General features: G+C 56.5%; 1 protein-coding gene across 4 annotated transcripts; it reads right to left on the bottom strand.

Moving 5' to 3' along the window:
• Nucleotides 1-651: 651 nt before the first annotated feature.
• On the bottom strand, nucleotides 652-8354 carry IGSF8 (immunoglobulin superfamily member 8). 4 transcript variants are annotated; one of them, XM_046684250.1, is made up of 8 exons: nucleotides 8234-8354; nucleotides 7570-7740; nucleotides 4045-4422; nucleotides 2887-3348; nucleotides 2102-2509; nucleotides 1588-2001; nucleotides 1100-1230; nucleotides 652-920 (listed from the first exon to the last, which is right to left on the bottom strand). In XM_046684250.1, the coding sequence occupies exons 2-7, from the start codon at nucleotides 7610-7612 to the stop codon at nucleotides 1115-1117; spliced, it is 1821 nt and encodes a 606-aa protein (XP_046540206.1). In that variant the 5' UTR covers nucleotides 7613-7740; nucleotides 8234-8354; the 3' UTR covers nucleotides 652-920; nucleotides 1100-1114. The 4 variants fall into 4 exon arrangements, with proteins under 4 accessions (XP_046540206.1, XP_046540205.1, XP_046540208.1 ...); XM_046684249.1 differs by having other exon boundaries at nucleotides 8168-8313; XM_046684252.1 differs by lacking the exon at nucleotides 8234-8354 and adding an exon at nucleotides 7948-8007.
• Between the last annotated feature and the right edge of the window lie 12737 nt (nucleotides 8355-21091).

The following is a 21091-nucleotide window of genomic DNA, read 5'->3' as shown; positions in this document are numbered from 1 at the left end:
CTAAGACTTCTAGGATCAGAGAATCCTTACGCAGAGACAAATTCAGGGAGACCCTGGGACACTGGAGGAGGGTGAGGCAAGGCTTGAGGGTACGTGCAGGCCATGGGGGAGGGTATGTGCTGGGGCTTTGTGGACACACAGGCCTTCCCCTGAGTACTGGGCCACCCGGGGGCTGTGTTTTAGGACTTCTATTCTGCTGCTGTCAGACAGAAGGAGGAGGATCAAGAGGAAAAAGGCAGAGGCCCCAGGGCCTGGTGGGAGGAGTCAGGCCCAAGACTAACTGGACTAGGAGAATGAGGCAGGCAGAGTGGTGCGGGCAACTCAGAAAAGGGCACTGGTCCTGGCAGCCCCTGTCCTGTGACTTGAACGCTAGGAGAGGGGACAGGCTAAGCTGGAACTCACCCCCCCTTTTTGTGCTCCCCTCCATGAGTAGGAGTCCCAACAGTGATCGGCTTGGCACTGACAGCCCAGGCAGCAGATGGGACCCAGGTGTCCTCTCCTGGGGTAGGTGGCATGGCCCACAGAGGCCAGATGGTGTTTGTGGTGGGAAGAGAGGCCTGGGTCATCCAGAATAGGTTGTCAGCCCCAACGACCTCTCTGCCATACACCCAGCCTTTTACAGCCTCATGGCAGGGAAGACACCACCAGCCCTGGATTTTATAAAACAAGTTTATTCACATTTTAGAAAAACTAATTCTTGGACAGGGAACGGCCTCCCTACAGGTTGGGTATGAGATGAAGAACAGAAGGCCAGAGGGAGGAGTTCGGGAAGGAAGGAGTGGGGAATGGGGGCCATGTCCCCCACTCTGGCTGGGGGTAGGTCAAATAAATTAAAAGAAGGGCAGACAGAGGGAGAGGGTATCCAGGCAACCAGAGGCAGGCTTGGAGCTGGGCTGGAAGACGGTCAACACCTGCGAGAACTAGAGAGAGAGTGTGGAGGGGCTAAGGAGAGAGTCCTGAGTGGGACTCTCCCCTGGCCCGCACTCGTTAACAGGGTCCTGCAGAACTGAGAGCCGGCTAGTCCTCCTCCAGGCGGGACCAGGGAGGGACAGCTCATCTTAGGACTGGGGGAGACAACGTTGGGGGTCTTTTCCCTCACCTGGGGAGCCAGGGATCACCGTTTTCGCAGCCTCTTCATGAAGCAGCAGGTGATAGTGCCAAGGACAATGGCACCGGTGAGGAAGGCAACCCCTGCACCCACCAGCAGGGGCACAAGCAGGGTGTCCAGGGCTGGGTGAGAGAGGAGGGCTGTGTTCAGCCTGGGGTGCCACTGCCCTCCACCCACGGTCCCACTTGTGTCCCAGCACCTTCCCTATCAAGTTGTCTGCACCCACCTCCTCCCCATGCAGAGACAGCCCTCCCGTCTGCCCCCTGCCCTATCTGCACTCAAGTCAACCTTCACCACCAAGGACCCTGGGGCAGATGGGCCCTGGAGGGCTGAGAGCTGGATTTCCAAGACCCTTCGTGGGAAGTGATGCCGAGGAGAAAGGGGAGAGTAGTAGGGGGGTCAGATGGAAAGGGAGGCAGAAGAGCATGGAGCTGGAGGAAGGCGGCGAGTGAGAAGGGGGAGAGCGGGCAGTCACTCACCATGCGTGTAGGGGTAGACTGTGACAGGCCCCGAGCGGGCGCTGCCCGCCTGGTACCAGCTGTAGTCAGTATGCTGCACCCAGGCGCTGGGGGCACAGTGGTACACGCCTTCGTCCTCGGGCCCCAAGCCATGTAGTCTCAGCCGATGGCTTCGGGGCCCCACCAGCTCCACACTGACGGGGCCTCCTCCGGGCCGGACCCCCAGCTCTGCCACACCGTCCCGGCCCACGCCACCCACTAGCTGGGCAGGGGCAGAGCTCAGCTCCCCCTCTTCTGGTCGCTCCACCCACCAGCTGGCTGCCAGCCGCAGCCCCGGGGGCCCACCCCGCACAGAGATGTTGCAGAGCAGGGAAGCCGTCTCCCCGCGGTAGACGGTGCCTCCTGCCAGCCATGCCACAGCCTCCAGCACCACACCTGCAGAACAAAGGACGTGGGCTCAGAGGGCACAGAAACAGAAAGAAAAGGTTTCTACAGGCCCCAAACCCTGTCAAGGGTCCGACCCACCCCCTCTCACCTTCCTCTCGCACATGCACAGGGAGGGGCCGGGAGCGGGCACTGGCTGCCTCACGAAGCCGGGCCCCAGACCCTCGAACGTAGGCCTTGGCGAGGCAGCGGTAGGTGCCCGCATCACCAGGCCTGGCAGCCTCCAGCCGTAGCCGGTAGGTTCTGGAAGCAACCTTCTCCATGGCTATGTGCCGCCCTTCATAGCCAGGGCCCAGGCTGCCCACACCCTCTGTGTCCAGCTGGGCAACCAGGCGGCCAGGCCCAGGTGCCCCCGCAGGTGCCATCTCCCAGCCCACAGAGTACGCAGCATGACGGCCTGGCGGGGGCAGTGCTCCTGACACATTGCACAGCAGTTCCAACGGCTCCCCTGGGCCGATCCGACGTTCACCGGGCCCCACTGCCACTGCTAGCTGGCTGGCTGAAACACAGGAGCAGGGAAGGGGTGTCATGGAGGCAGGAGGGGGCACAGAGCACCTGACTCCCCAACTGTATGTAGTTCCTTCTTTGACCACAGCACTTCAGGGCCACCCATCTGCCCCACAGGGTATGACCAGCTTCCCCACCCAGGGGTCTGACTCTCACCCCTCAGCCATGACCCTGCGACCTCCACACCCAACTTCTGAGCAGAGAAGAGCCATCATGGAGAGAGAACGGAGCAATGCTAACAAGACTGCTCACTCTAGCGAAGGTGGGCTCCCTGGAGTCAGACGATGACCATCTAGTGCCCCTGGTGGCCACGGTGCCCACTGAGATAGCCTGGCTCCCGGCTCCCACCGTGGGGCGCGTGGCACTCACACAGCGTCTGCACGTCCACGTGGGCCAGGACAGCCCTCTTTTCTGCGATCTGGGCCCAGCTGCCATCAGGATCCTGAATCCACTCGGCGGCAGTGCAGTGGTAGGTGCCCGCATCCTCTGCCTGGGCACCCCCCACCACCATGCGGTACTGCTCAGTCCCCTCCTTGCCCAGCCGCAGCTCCCCTGCAGCCAGCCGCTCAGCATAGGGTGCTCCGGCCTCCACGGCCAGGTCGGGCCGGAGTCCCACCACCTCCTGCAGAGTCGCTCGCCCCACTGGTGCCTCGGGCACGGCTCGCCCAAAGGACACCGCCAGGTGTGTGTGCTTCTGCGTGCTCGTCCGCGCCAGGCAGCCCAGTGCCAGCTCCTGCCCCTCATGCACCATCAGGCGAGGGGGTGAAGCTGGGGCCTGGCGGCCTCGGGGTCCTGGGGGGTAGGCAGACACCTGCAGCACATCTGGAAGAACTGAAGAGAAGAGCGGGAGTGAGGAAGGACTGGGAGCGGGCGGCCGTTGTTACTGTTTCCTACATACAACCTGTTTCCCTAAATAGACTGTGAGCTCCTAGAGGGTAAAGGCTTCATGTGGAATTATTTCTTCTGTAACCCAGTGGTGCCAAGAACAGTGCTGGGCACACAGCAGGCACTCAATAAATACTTGTTGAATTTCACAGAACCAGCCCATCGCCAACTCACTCTTATGTTTGGGACTGAGCCCCGTTTGAAATACTCAGAAAAGTGGCTCTGTCTTCCTTCTCAGAAGACAAAGAAACTTAAGAGAACAAGAATGTCACATGGCCTCACTCCTCCCACCCTACCTCTACTTTCTCCCCCGCCTCCCCCAGATCTGGATCCTGGAATCTCCAGGAATGGAGTCCTTCACCCTCTCACGCTCCCCAACCCTCTCGGGGAATGGAGAGGGGACTGGACAGCTTAAGGACACCTCTCTCTCTCCCAGGAGGTAGCTCGGTAGAGTAAGAAGAGCAGTGGACTGGAATGAAGAGATCTGGGTTAGAGTCCAGACTAGCCACTAACTTGTTGGGTGACTGTGCAATCACTTGACCTCTTTGGGCCTCAGGTTCCTCGGCCGAAAAACCTGAGAGTGGTTAGATAGGTCCCTCCTGGTCCTGACTTTCTGCCTTTTGGGTGGGTGGGGCCCAGTACCTCGCAGTTCCACCTTGCCGCTGTAGCTGCCCAGGTAGCGGGCATCAGTGGAGGGTGTGTAGCACTCGTAAATGCCAGCGTCTTGGGCCTGCAGGCGAGCAATCTTGAGCACCACGGCATCACCCTGCAGACGCTGCACCTGCACCTCACCAGCCGCCACTCGGGGCCCGAAGACAGCGTAGGAGAACCGGGAATCCCTGGTGCTGACAATGCCCAGTGCAGCCTCTGGGGCCTCAGGCCTGTACAGGAACCACTCAAAGTCCTGCTGGGCAGGGCCCTCGTAGCCACTGACATTGCAAGAGATGGAGATGGCTGTGCCAGCCACGCGGTACAGGGGCCCCTTGGGGACCAGCACCTCCCGGGCACAGCACCTGACTCCTGTAGGGAAGGACAGGAGAAGTTGAGCAGGCCTGGGTCCCCATCGCATCCCCCCACTGCCAGCACCATTTTTGACCCCTGCACATGAAAGGAAAGGAAACCTGGGGAAAGTTGGGACACAGCTTGACCCTGTCCTGAGAACAGGGAAAGGATACTGGGAAGTAAGACACCTGGCTCTCAAGGAGGTGGTATAGAGCCAGGTTTGCCTTGGAACCCAGAAACATCCCATTTCTGGCAGGCCAGAAGCAGAGCACATGGGGCAGAAAGGAGTACCTACATCTGCTTCCTGATTTAAGCATTCCTGGATTGCCTCACCGTCTCTCCACTCTCCTGTCTGCAGTCCCCTGCTCCAGGCCTGGTCAGCACAGCCTTCTAGCTAAAGGATTCTGAGACCACATGTCCCCCTCCTTTGTTTGAGGGAAGCTGGCAAAATCTTGCTCAGAATGGCTGGTGGGCTCAGCTGTGTCACCTGGGCCAGGGGACTCCAGACAATGGAGCCAGTGGCCTGAGCAGGACAGGGCACAGACCCAGTCAGTTCTCACCACACAATGCCCTCCCTGCTCCAGCTGTGCCATGAGCTCACTTCTCCCACCCCACGGGGCTGCCAAGGCAGCTGAGACTTATGGGGCAAGAACAAGCCTCTGCCCTGGCTTCTGGGGGCAGAAGATCCCCTCCCCACCAGCCCAGGCCTGCCAATCTTCCTGCTGGCCCAGCTGATGCACAATGCACCCCCCCCAACTCCCTAACAAAAGCCTTTATTTGCATATGGTGTGCATTCATTTACATATGGTTCCCTTTCTGTAGGGAGACACTAAACCCCCAGCTGCCCCTTCCCATCTTCCTCTCCTCAGAGAGGCCAAAACCTCTTCTTCAGTCTGGCCCCACCCCCAGACCCCAGCCTGCTCCAGCAGACACTCCTGGCGGCCTTGAAGGGCTCAGCTTCTTCCTTCTCTCCTTCCATCCTTCCATAGCCCCTCTAGATAAGACTACAGAACCGCACGCAGAATGTAAGGAGGGCTGCGTCAGCCCCCTGCCTCCATTTTACAGATGAGCAAGTAAGGCAGGAGAAGTATAATGTCTTGGCCAAGATCCCACTGTCCTTGGATGGCTTCCACATGCCCCTGCAGAGGGACAAAGCCAGGGAGGAAGATGGGGAACTCCAAGGCCAGGCCTGTGGGGACTGACTTCATGAACCAGAATGGCACTCCCAGGGGCATACCCAGGGCCTTTCTGCAAAGGCTGGAGGAAAACACCAAGTCCGTGGTCAAACTCTGTCCTCCAGTCCCCCCAGAAGGGCTCCCCTTGACTTTCCCTCCTGAGCTGGGCTAATCTTAGCCCCGTCTTCCTGTGGCCAAGTCACAAGGAGAACTTATGGTTGCTTGGTTAGAGCACAGGCTGGAAGTCAGGAGGTCAGGTTCCAGCCCTATCCTCTCCCCAGCTATATGGCCTGGCCCTGGCCCTTCCTCCCAGGCCTCAGTTTCCACACTGGAGGAGAGCTAAGAGCTTCCACTCAGACAAGGAGAGTGAGTGTGTGACTCAGGAGGGCCCTGCCCAAGGGTGTTTCATAATCAGTGATGGAGGAGACAGCCGAGCTGACACCTTCCCTGGCCTCCGGGCAGACTCTGCTCAGAAGGGCCCCCTCCCACCTTCCTGGCTCCACAACTGCTGATGCTTGGAGATCCCCATGGGAAAGTCACCCCCACTGCCTTAGGAAAGGAGCTGCCAGGCTGCGCTCTCTCCCCAGCCAGGTCCCCTCCTGGGTGTTAGAGAGGGAAGGGAGAACAAAGAGGCCTGCTTTGTAGTCAGATGGATCCGGGTTCAAATCCTAGCCCCAACACTCACAAGATGTGTTCTTTGGGGCAAGTTACTTCATCTTCCTCATCTGCGAAATGAACCTAAGTGCCTGTATGAGGCAGGCGCTTCCACCTCTGTGCACCACACTGCCCCACCTCCCCTGGGCTTCTCTCTGCTCCACGCTGTCCATTGGGGAAAACGGGCCAAGTGCTAGGCAACCGGGCCCCACAGCTCCTTCCTCTGTACATCCTCCTGCCTCCCACCCAGGGCCCCACGGAGAGGATTCATTCTAGTCCCACAGGGCCCAGGGACCTATGCAGCAGGGGGAGATGCTGCTTGACACTGCAGTGGAGCTCTCGTCTAGAAACAGGCAGCTGGGGCTACGTCAGCCTGCGACTTGACTATGGCAGCTCCGAATTCTAGCAGAGAGGCCACCCCCCCCAGCCCCCACTCTGTGCTCTTATTTTAAGGGCTTCAGTCTCCTGAACATCTGTACTGGTATGTCACTGCCCTCGTGCCGTACTCCTCCCCAGACCAACTTCTACAGGGAACCCTCCAGTTCAGGCCAAAACCAATTCCACTCTCACTGCCCTCATGCATCCAGCAGTGGTGGCCCAGAACACCTCCCCGTGAACACCCACCACGAGACACAGGGTGCTTGGAGATCCCAGCATCAGTCTCCATGGAGCCTGGTTTCTCCTAAAGCAGGGAAGCTGGGACTAAGGGGATGTGAATTGGTAGGAGGCTATAGAGCCAACTGCCATCTGGGAGAGGGAAAGTGGGGCAAAGGGAGACCTGCCCAGGATGGAGATGGGGGTGAGAGAGGGAACTGCCCCCAACCTCAGATGATGAAGGGAGGTGGGGGCAATTAGGGGAGACTTACTTCAAATATCGTGGTTAGAACCAGCCCCTGGGCCTCCAGCCAACCCCAGGCAATTATGAAGCCAGGTAGGCACTGCCCACGCAGGGCGGGCACCCAAGGCTGGGCCTGATGCTGACTGTGAGGCAAAGAGGAGTCGCAGCATTTGGGTGCAGCGACCCCAGGACCTGAGTATGCCGGCTGAGAAGTGGGGCCTGGCCCCCGGAGGCCTGGCGGTCCCTGAGGCGGCACCTCGGTGTGTCCTCACTGTGCCCCACCCCGAGGCCTAGAGCTGGGGAGCCTTCATCCCCGCCAAGACTAGCTCGGCGGGCAACCATAAAGGGCAGATGGGTGTCGAGCCCAGGGAAGCTGGAGGCGCCCCTGACAGAGGAGGGTGCTAGGAGCTCCGAAACGCTGGGGAGGCGGCCACAGTGGGCGCCAGGTGGCAGGCACCTGCCTGGCGGGGCGGAGGGCCGGGCGGGGGCCGGGCTTACCCAGCATTAGCAGCAGCAGCAGCGGAGGACCGAGGGCGCCCATCCTGCGCGGCCCGCTCTGGGAAGGCTCCGGGGGACGGCGCGGGCTCTGGGTGGCCGGGAACTCAGGGGGCGCATGCCCAGGTGGGGGGCACGAAGCGGAGCAGCCAGGCGTGGGTGCGCGGAGCCGAGCTGAGCAGAACGGGAGCTGCCAAGTCCCTTCCTTCCTCCCCTCCGCTTCCCCTCCTCCTCCTCCCCCTGCTTTCCCTCCCGCCTCGGCGACTCCGGAGACCGTTCCCGCCCCGCCCTGCCCGGGCCCCGCCCCCGCCCGGGCCCCGGCCCCGCCCCGGCCCCGGCCCCGGCCCCGGGCTCCAGACCCCGCCCGGGTCCCCAACCTGCCTTGACCTCTCCTGATCCTGGCCCCGCCCTGGTCCCCGGCTCGGTCCTGACCCAGGTCCTGGACCTCGGCCCCGGCTCCGCCTGCCGCTGTTACTGACTCCGCCCTGACCCCCCCCCCCCCCCCCCCCCCCCCCCGCCCCCCGGCCCGCTCGTACAGGCAGCACCTGGGCTCAGCTAAATCCCCGCCCAGCTCCGCGCAGAGCCCACCCCCATCCCGCACCTGCCGAGCTTTTCCTGAGTTGGGTGCCGGGACCCTGGGGTCGGTTAGGTGACTATAGCCAAGCACTTAGAATCCAATTATTTGCTCTGGGCCGCTAGGCCTCACCGCAAACCCTGCAGAAGTGGGGATGGGTCGGACCCAGGAGTTCCGGAAGGCGGAGGATCTGGGCCGAAAGGCGTGTCAGGGCTCTGCAAGGTCACGGCAGATGGGTTTGCCACCCCCTCGGGGCAGAACCAGAGGAAGTGGGTTAGGAGGGTGGGCCGTCTGGGCGCCGTCACTTCCTGGTTGGTGATCCTGGTCAAATTGCTTAACCTCTTTCAACCTCAGTTATCTTGTGGGCAAATCGAGGTGGGATGACGTGCACCCCAACGGGTTTTGTAACGATTAATTGAGATAATGTACATAAAGTGCTGGGCACAGGATGACGCAAAATAGAAGTTAGGATGTCTTTTTTGCTTTGTTTTTGAGTTATTATTTAAACTACTTCTAATAAAGGGTTTCATTTAATCTTAAGGAGAGGGTGAGCCTGCAGTTTAAGTGAAGGTGTCTCTATTTCCAGGGAGGACAGCTCTGCACTGGGAAAGGTGGGGCCTGCCCTGGAGGTGGGAGAATGGAAGAGGCATCTTTCTCAGCTGCTCTGTCTCTTCCTCAACTATGGAGAAGGTGGGGAGTGGGGAGGGGCAGGAAGTGTGTGGCCAGAATGAGAGGAAGGGACAACCCCCTCTGCAAAGCTAAGGTTGTCAAAGTGGCCTTCAGTGGGAACACCTTCTAACACCCTACCTGCCCACACTCATCCCCCAACCCTCCCACTCACTCCCACCCCCTTTTACGGAGGAGGAAATCGAAGCCCTGAGAGCAGAAGTGGCACAGGCCAGACCAGACCTTCCTTGACTCTGTCCCTAGAGCCTGGCGCAGGGCCTGGCTCAGAGAGGTGCTCAGTTGCAGCCACATTCAGAGAGAGACCGAAGAAACTCTGAGGCAAAATGCTGGGGACCCCAAAGGGAAATCAGAGGTCTGCTCTCCCCTCCCAATACTTCCAGGACCAGCCCAGGACCAGCCCAGGACCAGCCCAGGGACAGAGCAGCAGGGTGCTTGTTTCCTCCCACGCTGACATATCCACAGCCTGATTCCTCCAGATCCGTTTCGCCTAAATCCATCCACACGCCAGACTGAGGTACATGAAAGCTGAAAGGCACTCTCCCTTTGTTTGGGAGTGGAACGGACTTAATGCCTTCCTGATGCTTGAGAGATGAGAGATGTTGCCGATCATCATCATCATCATTGATGCCATTTTGGGGATGCCCACACACAATAAGGCCCTTTTGGATATTATTTCTAGTCTTTACAGCATGTTTTTCCAGATGGCGTCATTTAACAGATGAGAAACCTGAGGTTCAAGAAGAGTTAAGCATTTTGTCCAAAGCCACATAGCTTTTAAGCGGCCAAGATATGACAAATTCAGCCCCAAATCTTCCCACACCCCACTCTCTCTCTTCCCAAGCCTCTGCACCCTATACACTCAGTCATTCAACAAATAACTGATTGGGCCAGGCCTCCTACTGGGCACTGGAGATGCTGTGGTAAATGAGGCCCACATGGCTCCCTGCCTTGAGGGACTACAGTCATTCCACGGAGACCTAGCAAAAGCAAGTAACAACCAACCCCCAGGATGAGTGTTATGAGAGGGGACTCACAGGGAGCTGACAGCACCTATGGCTTGGGGCTGGGAGGGAGCTGGGGGAAGGTAAGTGTCAAGGGGCTGGGCTGGGTCTCCAGTGGGGAAGAGGCCCTGGGGAGAACACTGCGGGCTTCCACAGGCTCCTCCCTAGACTGTGAGTTCTGGAGGCCGCCAGCAGGGGGCGCCCATAGCCCAGGCCTGAGTCCCCCCTCAGATGTTTATGTAACTGGGAAAACTGAGGGGAGGAGAGCAAAGCCCTAGGCAGGAGGCGCTTCACACATACAGACAGATGCACGTACCCAGGATAACACAGAGGAGCTTCATACAGAAAGACGTCACACACACAGCCCCCCAACAGAGCGAGGCACAGACACACGTACACACAACACAAGCACCTGCTGCAAGGGATATATGACGCAGACTGCAGAGCGCTCCTGTACCCACCCCTGGCCCATTAAAAAACTACACAGGCTTAACCGCACCTTAGCTGGTGCCTGTGTGGGGGGTGAGCAGGGAAAGGAGTGAGGCAGCCTGGGATTGCAGAGACACGTAGGTGAGGGCTGCAGTAGTGACCATGGGGGTCTGTGTCATCGCTATGCCATCACCAGCTTCCCACTCACCCTGCAGGTACCACCAGGTGTGGGCATACATCAGACACCAGTCCTATGTCTCACATGCTTATTTAATTCATTTCCCCTCAAGATGACATATGTGCAATGCACCAAGGTGGCGCTGAGATGTCCTCAGTATCGTTAAAGATAATTAGGACCCATGCTCTGCCCTAAAGTAGTTTATAATCTGGCTGAGATGTCACACATTACAGTCACGACCACTGAGACGTGGCTCTCAGAGAGGCGCAAAGACGGGCCCGTCTCCGTATTCCGACCTGTGCCAGGTGCGTAACAAGATCTCATCTAATCTTCACCAGCCATTGTGAGGCTAGTGCTATTATTAGCCCCGTGAGGAAATTGAGGCGGACAGAAGTTAAGGAATGTGTCCAAGGTTAATGGATGAGTTACTGCCCAAACTCGGAGTTGAACCTGGGATTGTCTGGGTGTGGAGGAGCGTGTGCTTCTAGCCCCTGTTAGGAGGCTTCTTAAAGGCAGTTAAACATGGACCCAGCATGTACAAATATACACTCAGAGACAGAGTGACAAACATATCAAAGAAACAAGCACACAGCCCCACCAGATACTAGACATACAGACATACTGGAAACACACATGTAATAGTCAGCTCGCTCACTTCTCAGTGTGGGTGAATCCCAGCCTGGGGAGCTAGGATCACACACAGGAATGGCCTGTGATTTGTGTGTGTCCATAAAGCCTTGACCCATACTATCCTGATGGGCCATGTGTTCCCACCCTTCCAAAAGGAAAATTCTCTCTTCTGACTTGCTGAGAGGCTCAAGCAAAGAGGCAGAGGCAGAGAGAGAGAAAATATCTACCTTCAACCTGACGAGCAACTCATGCAGACTCGCACCGAAACAGAGACGCACACACGGGGACCTGGGAGCACACAAAGATAAACCAACAGACATCACGCACACCCAAACACACTCACAGAACCGCAGAGCCATCCCCCATACCCACACACATTCATGGTGGACTCTCTCCCTCCTTCCCCCAGCCAGGCATCTGCACCCCCATGGTGGGCTGTGTCTACTCCCTGAACCCTCCTGCAGCCTGGCTGAGCCCACGCTAAGCCCAAGTCCTCAAACCCCATGCCAAGGGGGCGGCCCAGCTGTTCAAGAATAGAAGAGCCACAGTGCCACTCCTAGCCTTGGTACAACCTGGCCCTGACTCCTGAGCAGGCTCTGCCATTTCTATACCCCGGATCGGTGCCAGCTGCCGCCCACTCCAGAACGCTGCGGATGGATTCCCTCCGAGCAGGAATCCCCTCATCCTCCCTCCCCTGGTAAGTCCCTTGTTCCTCAGTCCCATAGGGCTGGGTGCCTGGGCGGACCCTTAGATGCTCTCCCATCCCGCTCCTCCACTGCCAGCCAGCTGAGAGGGAGCTGATGGTGCAGACATATGTGTGGGGGGCAGCACGGGGCTGAGGCAACCTCCACTGTGTGATGTCACTTCTTCCCCAATGCCAGCAGCCTGGGGTATGAGAAGGAGAATGATCAAGCGCAGAGGATGGCAGCCGTTTGGCTAAACAGAGGTTTGTGGGCTGTGTGTTGTAGATGAGCCTCAGGGGGCAGGAGGTAGTTATCGCCAGGTGGCTGCCTCTGAGTCACTGAGGCTGCGCAAGAGACAGTTTTGGAGAACGGCTCATTTATGAGTTTGTCCACACCCAGCTCTGAGTGAGGTGAGAAGGAGGTGCCGATAATTGCTAATACTTGCCGGGCTCCTGCTCTGTGCTGGGCACGGTGCTCAGCACTCTGTGCACTCGTTCACTCAGTCCTTGCAACAACCCTGGGGGCCGAGTACCTGTTTGCAGATGGGAGAGAGAGAGAGGCCCAGAGAGCTTAATCACTTACCCAAGGTCACCAGCTACTGAATGGCAGTGCCCAGATTCAAGGCAGGCTGACTCCTGGACTTAAGCTACTAACATTCTTTTTCCTCCTGCTTCCCTAATCTGCACACACTTATTCATATCACACCTGTGTGTGCCTACACACACACAAGCACACACACAACTGGTGCCTATGCGACCTTTGGAAAGAACTGTCTTTTTGCACTAATATGTCTTCTGCTCCTAGCACACAGTGGGTGTTCAATAAATACTTGTTGAATGAATGAATGCAGTGCTGGAGGCCCAGGAAAAGAGGAATCAATGAGAGAGTTGTGTGTGTGGCAGCATGGGGGGATTTCTTGCACACACACAGACCTCTAGGGCTATGAATGATCTCGAAGGCTCACTTCTAACTCTAGGCTCCCATCCCTGGATGGGGAAAGAGGAATGGAACTGGGGTTCCCAGGGCTCCCTGAGGTGGAAGGGGGTCGTCACTGTCCCTCCAATCAGAACAGAGGACATGGGGGCCAAGAGGAGAGCTGGGGAGAGGGTACGGGAACTCATGGCCTCTCAGCCATCTCAGCCAAGCTCAGCTCCTGCTTGTCACCATCCCCCATGCTGCGTGCTCTTCCCAGGCCTCCCTCCCAACAGCCCTGCCTCTTCCACTGTCCACACCTGGGCTCTGCAGGAACCCGGCACCCCTTGGCCATCTTGGACATTCCCCTTTTCCCTAGTCCAACTGAAACAAGGGTGGAATTTTTCCAAAGGCTCTCTATTGGGAAAGTAAAGGGAAAACAAAGCCAGAAATAAAGATTACACAAACAAAGAAGCAGATGGGCCGGCGGGGGAGAAAGCGCTCACCGTGGGAGAGAGGGCCAAGAGTCCTGGAGCTGATGTGACCTACCCTTGCTCCCACAGTACCCTGTCCTCTGCCTTGTGATGGCGTTCCCCACTCTGCGTTGTCACTCCACGGCTTGCTGTACCCATCTGCCTCTCCATCTTGGCTGTGAGCTTCTCCAGGCCACCATGGGCCCTTTGAGGCTCTGCCCCATGCCTAGCACAGTGCCTGCAAGGAGGGCAAGCTCCACAGACATTTGCCAAGTAATTGAGCAAGCGAGTGAGCAGGTGGGTGAGCGAGAGAGAGTGAAGTCGGGTCCTTTCTTTCTGGTGGCCAGATGGCCTCCACGGTAGGCACTGTTACTCCCTCAGGAGTTTGTCTTACACTTGTCCCTTCCATCCACAGCTGACAGAAAGCTTCTCCTCCTATTTCAGAGCCTAAACCGTCCAGCCCTCTGGAAACAACCTAGGCTGGCTTCCCGCACGACCTGGGAAGGGCTGAGTTCTGTCCTCTGTGGAGGGAAGGGTGCTGGAGATCTCATTCCCCTCAAAAAGAAATTGTGGTTCCAAGGCCAGGATGTTGAAAAGCAAGAGCAGAAAATAAGAGTTAAGATGCATTGAGCATTTGAATGTTCAAAACAGCCCTGTAAGTTAGATCTGTTAAGGAAACCGAAGCTCAGAGAAGCTAAAAATTTGTGCAGTGAGTGGTCCATCTAGGATTTCTTATCCAGGCGTTCTGACTCCACAGCAGTTCTTGACCGTGTAGCCATGCTGCCACAGTATAGGACAAACCACCATCCTCAGGAGGAGCTGGTGTCCCGGGGAATGACAAGGGTGCAGGTCCAGCCAGCTGGCAGGACAGGGTGATGGGGAATCCAGGCAAGTGGGACTGCCCACTCCAGCTGGGCACTGAGGCACCAAGCGTTGGCACTGAGGATGCCCACTCCAGGACTAGCTGTCCCTGAGGAAGGGGACTGGACAGAAAAAATCCTAAAAATTAGGGGATGAGGTGGCTTACCAATCAGGAGCTCAGGTGTGTGCGCTCCCAACTAAATCAAAAACTCTGGGGCTGGCATTCAGAACCAGACAGCACAGCTTTGAGTGGACCTGGGTTTACCAGCTGTGTAGCCTGCATCTCGTTACTAACTTTCTCTAGCCCTAGTTTCATTGTGTGTAAAATGAGAATTATTAAAGTATTGACCTCATTGTTTTTTGAAGATGGTTGTGAAGATGAAATGAGAATGTGTACATCTCGGTGCCTCGCTGTGATCAAAGCTGGGGTGCCTGGTGGAGCAGAACCGGTGGCAAAGGAGAGGCCAGGAAGTTCTTCTAAGTGGCTCGTGTCTGTCCCCTTGTTCCCACCCCTCTGCTCTCTCGGTTCCCGCTGTCTTTTTTCTCCTTCCACTTCCTACAATCCTCTTGGAAAAAGGTGACCTACCCCCGTGCCTCAGCTTCCCCATCACACTCTCCTTTACCCTTCACAGTGTTATTTCCAAACTCTACCCTCTAGAGAAATGGTTTGCTCCAAGATCACATCAGTGACCTCTGAGCTGACCACAGGCGACCAGCTTTCATTTCCCTGTGGCCTCTCTGCAGCATCGGAACTGTTAGCTTCTTGCCGCTTGAAACTTCTTCCTCTCTCGGCTTCCAGGCCCCTTTATTTGGTCTACTTCCCTCATCTCTCTGGCTCACCTACTTCCCCATCTTCTGACTCCTCTGTCTCTCCCCTGGGTGTTACCCAAGGTTCTGTCCAAGCCCCTGCACTCTCCTCTGCTCTCCCGGTACAGCGGTCACCTCTGTGCTGGTGACATCCACAGCCCGTCCTCTCTTCCAAGCTCCAGTCTGCACTTCATCGCCCACTGATCACCCTCAGCTGGAAACCCTGCCAATAGCACCTCAAACGTAACGTGCCCCAGAGCGAACGTGTGACTTCTCTCCCGAACAATCTCCTTTCTTCCATACCCTTATTTTACTTAACTTTGCACCAAAACCCACCCCGCATCTCCAACTCCTTCCTCCCTCACCCTGACATAACATCAGTTGCCAAATCGTTTTTTTTTTTGATTGGCACCTGAGCTAACAACTGTTGCCAATCTTCTTTTTTTTTTTCTCCCCAAATCCCCCAAGTATATAGTTGCATATTTTAGTTGTGGGTCCTTCTAGTTGTGGCATGTGGGATGCCGCCTCACCGTGGCCTGATGAGCGGTGCCATGTCTGCGCCCAGGATCCAAACCAGCAAAACCCTGGGCCGCCACAGTGGAGCGCGTGAACTTAACCACTCGGCCACGGGCCAGCCCTGCCAAATCTCCCAAAGGTCTTTCTCATATCTGTCCCTATCTCCTCATCGTCATTGCCACTACCTTGTTCCAGACCGTCATCACCTCTTGGCTAAATTATTGCCACAACCTCCTACCTGTCTCTCTCTTCCAGTCCAACACCGCTGCCAAGGTACACACATACCCTGTAATCAAATGAGCCATCCTAGAGCACAGTTTTAATGAGATTACTCCCCTGCTCAAAAAGTTGAAAGGGCTCCATATGGCTTATAGCAATATTTCCCAAACTTGCTTGGTGGTAAAAATACAGACTCCCACTCCCCACCCCTGCCCTCATGTATCAGAATTTCTGAAAGATGTGCCTGCTCTTCTGTATATTTAACAAACACTCCAGGTGATTTTGATCATCAGAGCCTTTTAGGAAACACTGGCATTTAGAATGGCACTTAGTCTGGCATTCAAGGCCCTTCCACGACATGGCTCCAACACCCATTTCCAGTATTGGCTCCCATGTTTCTTCTCTATGCACTGGGTGCTCTAGGCCTCTGTGCCTGTTCCCACATTGTTCCCCCTGCCTGGAAAGTCCTCTCTTTGGCTCTCTGAGCCATATCCTACTTACCTGTCAACGCCCAACTAGAATGCCACCTCTTCCTGGAAGACCTCCTAATTCTTTCGGGGGAGAACCATCTCCCCCTTCTCCGAGCTCCCCCCGCCCTCTAAATGCAGTGGTGTGCAGCAGCGGCGCTGTTCCTTCCCCTTATCTTCTGGGACACTCCTTACTCTCACCATTGCAGCCTGGGAGTTTCTGCACATTGTGCTCCCGGAGACAAGAACCCAGAGCAGATCCCACTCTGTGCCCTTGCAGCACGGAAGTTACATGTGCAGGTTCTGGAACTGAACTGCCTGGGTTTGCATCCCAGCTCCCCTGCTTGCTAGGCTTCTCCGGATCTTTGTGTCTCGGGTTCCCCATCTATAAAATAGACTTGTTGTGAGGACTGAACTAAGTAACGCATGGAAAGTGCTAAAGTGCTTGGCATGGTGCCTCATTAACTGTTGGGGACAATCTGGCTCAATGGTTCCGAACCCTGCCTGCACACTGAACCATCTGGGAGGTTTTAAAAGATTCTGATGCCTGGGTCCCACCTCAGACCAATTAAAACATGATCCCTCGGGGTGAGGCCCAGGTCTGGGACTTAGATATACAGTGAGGGATGAGAACCCCTGCCAGCCCACCCCCTGACTTTATTGATGAGACATAAAGGACTTATTCGAGTTCGCACAGCTAGTCAATGGTAGAGTGAGTCCTGTATGCAAGCCCGTGCCCTCCCTCCAGCCCAGCCCAGAGCCATTCTAGTCCTCCGTGGCCCAGCCTTTCTCCTGGCATCTTTGGGATGGGTGAATCACCCAAGTGGGACACAGAGCCCAGGCCCATCCCATCTCACTCTGCAGAAATGGAGGTAAAGTGAGGGGAGCTCGAGGAAATGAGGAGGAGTCCCCCAGGGCTAGGAGCTGGCCTTGGGGGGCGGGGCGAGGTCAAGGGATGGGAAGGGTTTTGGCGACTAAATGGCATGAGATTTTGACAAGAAGACCATGAGGGTGGGAGCCTTGTTTGCCTTGGTTGTAACAGTTTCTCCAGTACCCTGCACAGAATCCAGCCCACAGTAAGTGCCAACAAATGCCAGTAGGATGTCTGAATGATGCAATGGCTTGAAAATGAGCAGGTGCTATTGACTGGGTCAGCCAGGGGGGCACTCACATTCCCCAAGGGGCAGTGCTGAGAACACCCAGACAGGAGCACGAGAGTGAAAGGATCCTGGACTTGCAGGGAAACTGAGGCACAGAGGAGGCCGAGCTCCCTGAAGTCCCAAGGAGAACTCGTGATGTGGGAGCAAGGCTGTGGCCCTGTGTGCCAGATGTTTGCAGGGCATCCTGTCCTAGCCGGGTGTCGGGAACACCAAAGGGAGGAGGCAGATAAACAGAGCTATAACCTGGGCCAAGAGGAGGGGGCCTGGTAAGGGAAGAAGGAGGTAGGACGGAGGAGGCTGGGGGCTGAGCTGGGCTGCCTCTTGATAGGGGGAACAGGGAGGCGGGTGCTCCGGGCCAGTGTCTGGGTCAGATCTCCGGCCAAAGCAAACCTGCCTCAGGGGGCTCGGGGGCCGCTCCCTCCCTGCCGGATGGAATCAAAGGCAAACAGGAACCCTAGAGGGCCCAGCTGTGACCCCTGCCCCCCACACTCAGCAAGGCCCATTAACCCCCTCCTCCCCGTCGCCCCTAACATACTTCTCCCAGCCCAACGAATCTCTGGCAACACACTCATCTGGTATTTGCTGATCAAATGCCAGCCAGGCAATGTCAGGGGTCTCCAGCCTCCCCCCCAGCATTGTCTGCATCCCCAAAAAGATATCCAGACCCTGTCCCACCTCTCTTAGGGGCTCTCTGTAAGAAACCAGGGTGGTCTCTGCCCAAACCCTGAGCCTTTCCTTGCTTCTATGCCAACAGTCAATTGGATCAGACTCATTTCTGTGTGTCATACCAGTAAACAGAGCAGGAGTACCTGTCCCCTCAGGTCTCCTTCTGAAGCCAGGTCTTCAACTGGGGGTTCTCGCACAGATACAACTGTAGGAAATTTCTCCTCTTCACCTGAGCTGAGCCATGAGCTGAGCCATGAGCTGAGGGGAAAGTCGCCTGGAATTTGAGGATCATCAGCGCTGCAAAGGGACCTCAGAGATTTTCTAGCTCTGCTTCTCATTACTCAGATGAAGATGCCAAGGCCAGAGTGGGGACGTCTCCTGTCCAAGGTCACACAGCTGGTTAGTGGCCCCACTAGGACCATCCTCAGCTGGCCTGACTTGCAGGCATGCGCCCCTTGCATTAGACCACAGTGGGGACAGCAGGTGGGGAGACAGAGGCACGGAACAGCCCTGGGCCATCGTGCTTAGGAAGGAGGGTTGACATGGGCCCCTTGGCCACACCGTTGATCCTTTCCTTTTGCTCCCTCCGACTTGCACCTGCGTGTCTAGGTACAACAGGAGCGTGCAGCAATCCAAACCCAGAGAGCAGTAAAGGGGCCAGAAATCGGCGGGATTGGAGCAGATGCAGAACGATCGAGGAAAATTCTTTGGGGTGCTCTTTTCTCCTCTCCATTTTCTGAATTCTTTATAATGTGGTTTTAACCAATAAAAAGAATACTCTGGGGGAAAGATTAAAGATAATAGAAGCCAGGAGAGACAGAGGAAGTGGTTTTCAGAATCTATTTTGAGTAGATTGAAAAGAAAGACCAGAAAGAAAATAGAGGAGCAGACGTCAAGGGAGAGATGGAGAGAAAATCTGACACTGGCCTTGTGGTCCAGTGGGGAAACTGAGGCAGCAGCAGGACATGGACAGCCACACTGCAGCTCCCAGCCTACCTTCCCACCACAAGGTCACTACAACCTGCGGGCAGTGGGAAGAGGCACCTTTCTTGGATACCTGTCATGGCCGCCCCAGGCCTTCCCAGGCTCCCTGTCCATCCTGTCACTCCAACACAGCCTCCCTTGGAAGGAGAAAATTTTCACTCACTCCCTCAGAAGGCATCAGATGCCTGGCAGTGGTGACAACGATCACAGGCCCTGAAGAAGAAGGGAAAAGGAGAGGAGCAGAGAATGGAAGAGGGGAGAGAAGGAGAGATCGCCCAGAGAGGGCTGGCAGCAGGAAGGCAGGAAGAGAGGGAGCAGGGCTGGTGAGCTGGACCCAGATGGGGCCTGGGGCAGAGAAGTGGGATGAGGGGGCAGGAGGAGGGACAGTGGGGGGTGATAGAGCACAGCGCTTCCTTCCCTCCCACTCTCCCTCCCTCTCTCTCTTTCATGATCTTGAAACAACCTTCAAATCTGGGCTGGAAGCCCCAGGAGGCCAGTCACTTAGGAAACAAAACTGTTTCTTGGAGACCTTGAAAACCCATCTGCAGCTGAGCGGCATCCCCACCCCCTCCCTCGTGCTCACACATATTCTCCCATGGACTCTCACGTACACCCACCCCGGGGCTGGCCACAGGCACGCACACGTGCTCACGCGCACACACACTGGCACACACACCAGTATACTAATGCACTAGGGGATACGAATAACTGATTTTTAATAGATTGACCACAGGTCCAAATGAGTGTTGCCCTCTCCTGCCTGGGGGAGCTCCTCCTTTGGAGTCACCATTTGGGACCTTCACACCATCTCTTCCTCACACACAGGATCCCACACAATCACGTCCCCAAAGTCATAGGTAGCACACGTGTGCATTCACACACGCATACACAGATAAATATACATTTCTCCGTCTCTCTCTGACCCTCTCTTGGTGTCTCTCTCTCTTTCACAAACACACACACACACACACACACACCCCCCTACCTCCCAGATCTTCCCATACCAACTAAACATTTGATTCAAGACCACCCATCCTGCCCTTTGTTGATCCCCTTTCTGACCTATGAATTTCTCTCAAACCCATCCCCCAGCCCAGTCACCCTGGCCTTCCCACCTCCTACTGTCAAGTCTTTCTTACTCTCTGCTTTGTTCCTCTTACTCCAAGGGCCTTGATCCAAGCTGGTACCACTGGCTGTGTTCAAAGGAAGCAGTAGTCCTGCCCAGGTCCCTCAGATCAAAGGACCTGGTGGCTACACCCGTTGATGTCCTGAAATCTGAGGTCCATGATGGAGGAGAAGGAGGTAGACTCCCAGAGACTCCACACTGGCCTGGGCAGAGAGGTGGTCAGTGAGGCATGGGTGAGGAAGGGCCCTTAGTGTCCTGTCTACCCTGTCTTTTTTCCGAGCCCCCAGTGTGCGAGCAGTGGTGCTCTGGGGGCTGTGTGCTAACCCCAGCACAGGGCATGGCAGGGAGCCCCCGCCAGGCCGTATGGGCAGAGGAAGGGCACAGTCCTTTCCGGTACTGGGCTTGGCTACAGGGACCAGAGCCAGGGCCTTGAAAGGACTGGGCAGTACTGGGAGGTGCCAGCAGGGGTGAGAGTGGGGGAGTAAAAACTGTGAGAATGCAGTGCCTGAAGTCTACATGCCTTCGAGTTCTGAGGCTGGTTTTCTCTTCTATCTCACCTTGTGTCCTGGACAGGACCGGGCAGAAGATAACCCAGGGGTCCACCCTGGGAACCTAAGGAACAGCGCTTCCTAAACCCTGCGTCATGCTCTTGTCCACCCCGAGCCCAGGACGAGGCTGCCCTTTAGCTGCCCCAGTGTTGAATGACCCAGCCACCTGTGGGCCACTCTTCTACTGACTTCTCCCCTCAGCAGTCTCTCCTGACATCTGCCCACAAGCCTTCTTGCTACGTCTTCAGCTACTTCTCTCGTACTCTCTCCTCTACACACAGGGGCTTAGACTGGGATCTCTTTCCCCTCTGGTTCCTCCCACTGAAGTGTCGGTGGAGAGAAGGTATCTGCTCCATCCTACTCACCCACCAGCTTAGCCCAGGAGAAGTGGGGAAGCAGGATGCCACCTTCCCGATCCCTGTAATGGAAAATCCCAAGTGCAGGCGCAGAGGGGGCCAGTTATTTGGGGAATTCAGACATGAGCCCTGTGCCGAGAGAGTGGATTTGCTGGAAGAGAGGTTGATAATCCCTCAGTAGGGAGTTCCCTCTGAGGCCTGGGAGGGAACCAGTCCAGCCAGTGGGCAACTTGTGTCTCAGGACTCAG

This window comes from Equus quagga, chromosome 13 (assembly GCF_021613505.1).
Source record: "Equus quagga isolate Etosha38 chromosome 13, UCLA_HA_Equagga_1.0, whole genome shotgun sequence".
NCBI lineage: Eukaryota > Metazoa > Chordata > Mammalia > Perissodactyla > Equidae > Equus > Equus quagga.
The sequence above is the reverse complement of the archived record's forward strand: the minus strand, read 5'-3'. Positions and strand labels throughout refer to the sequence as shown.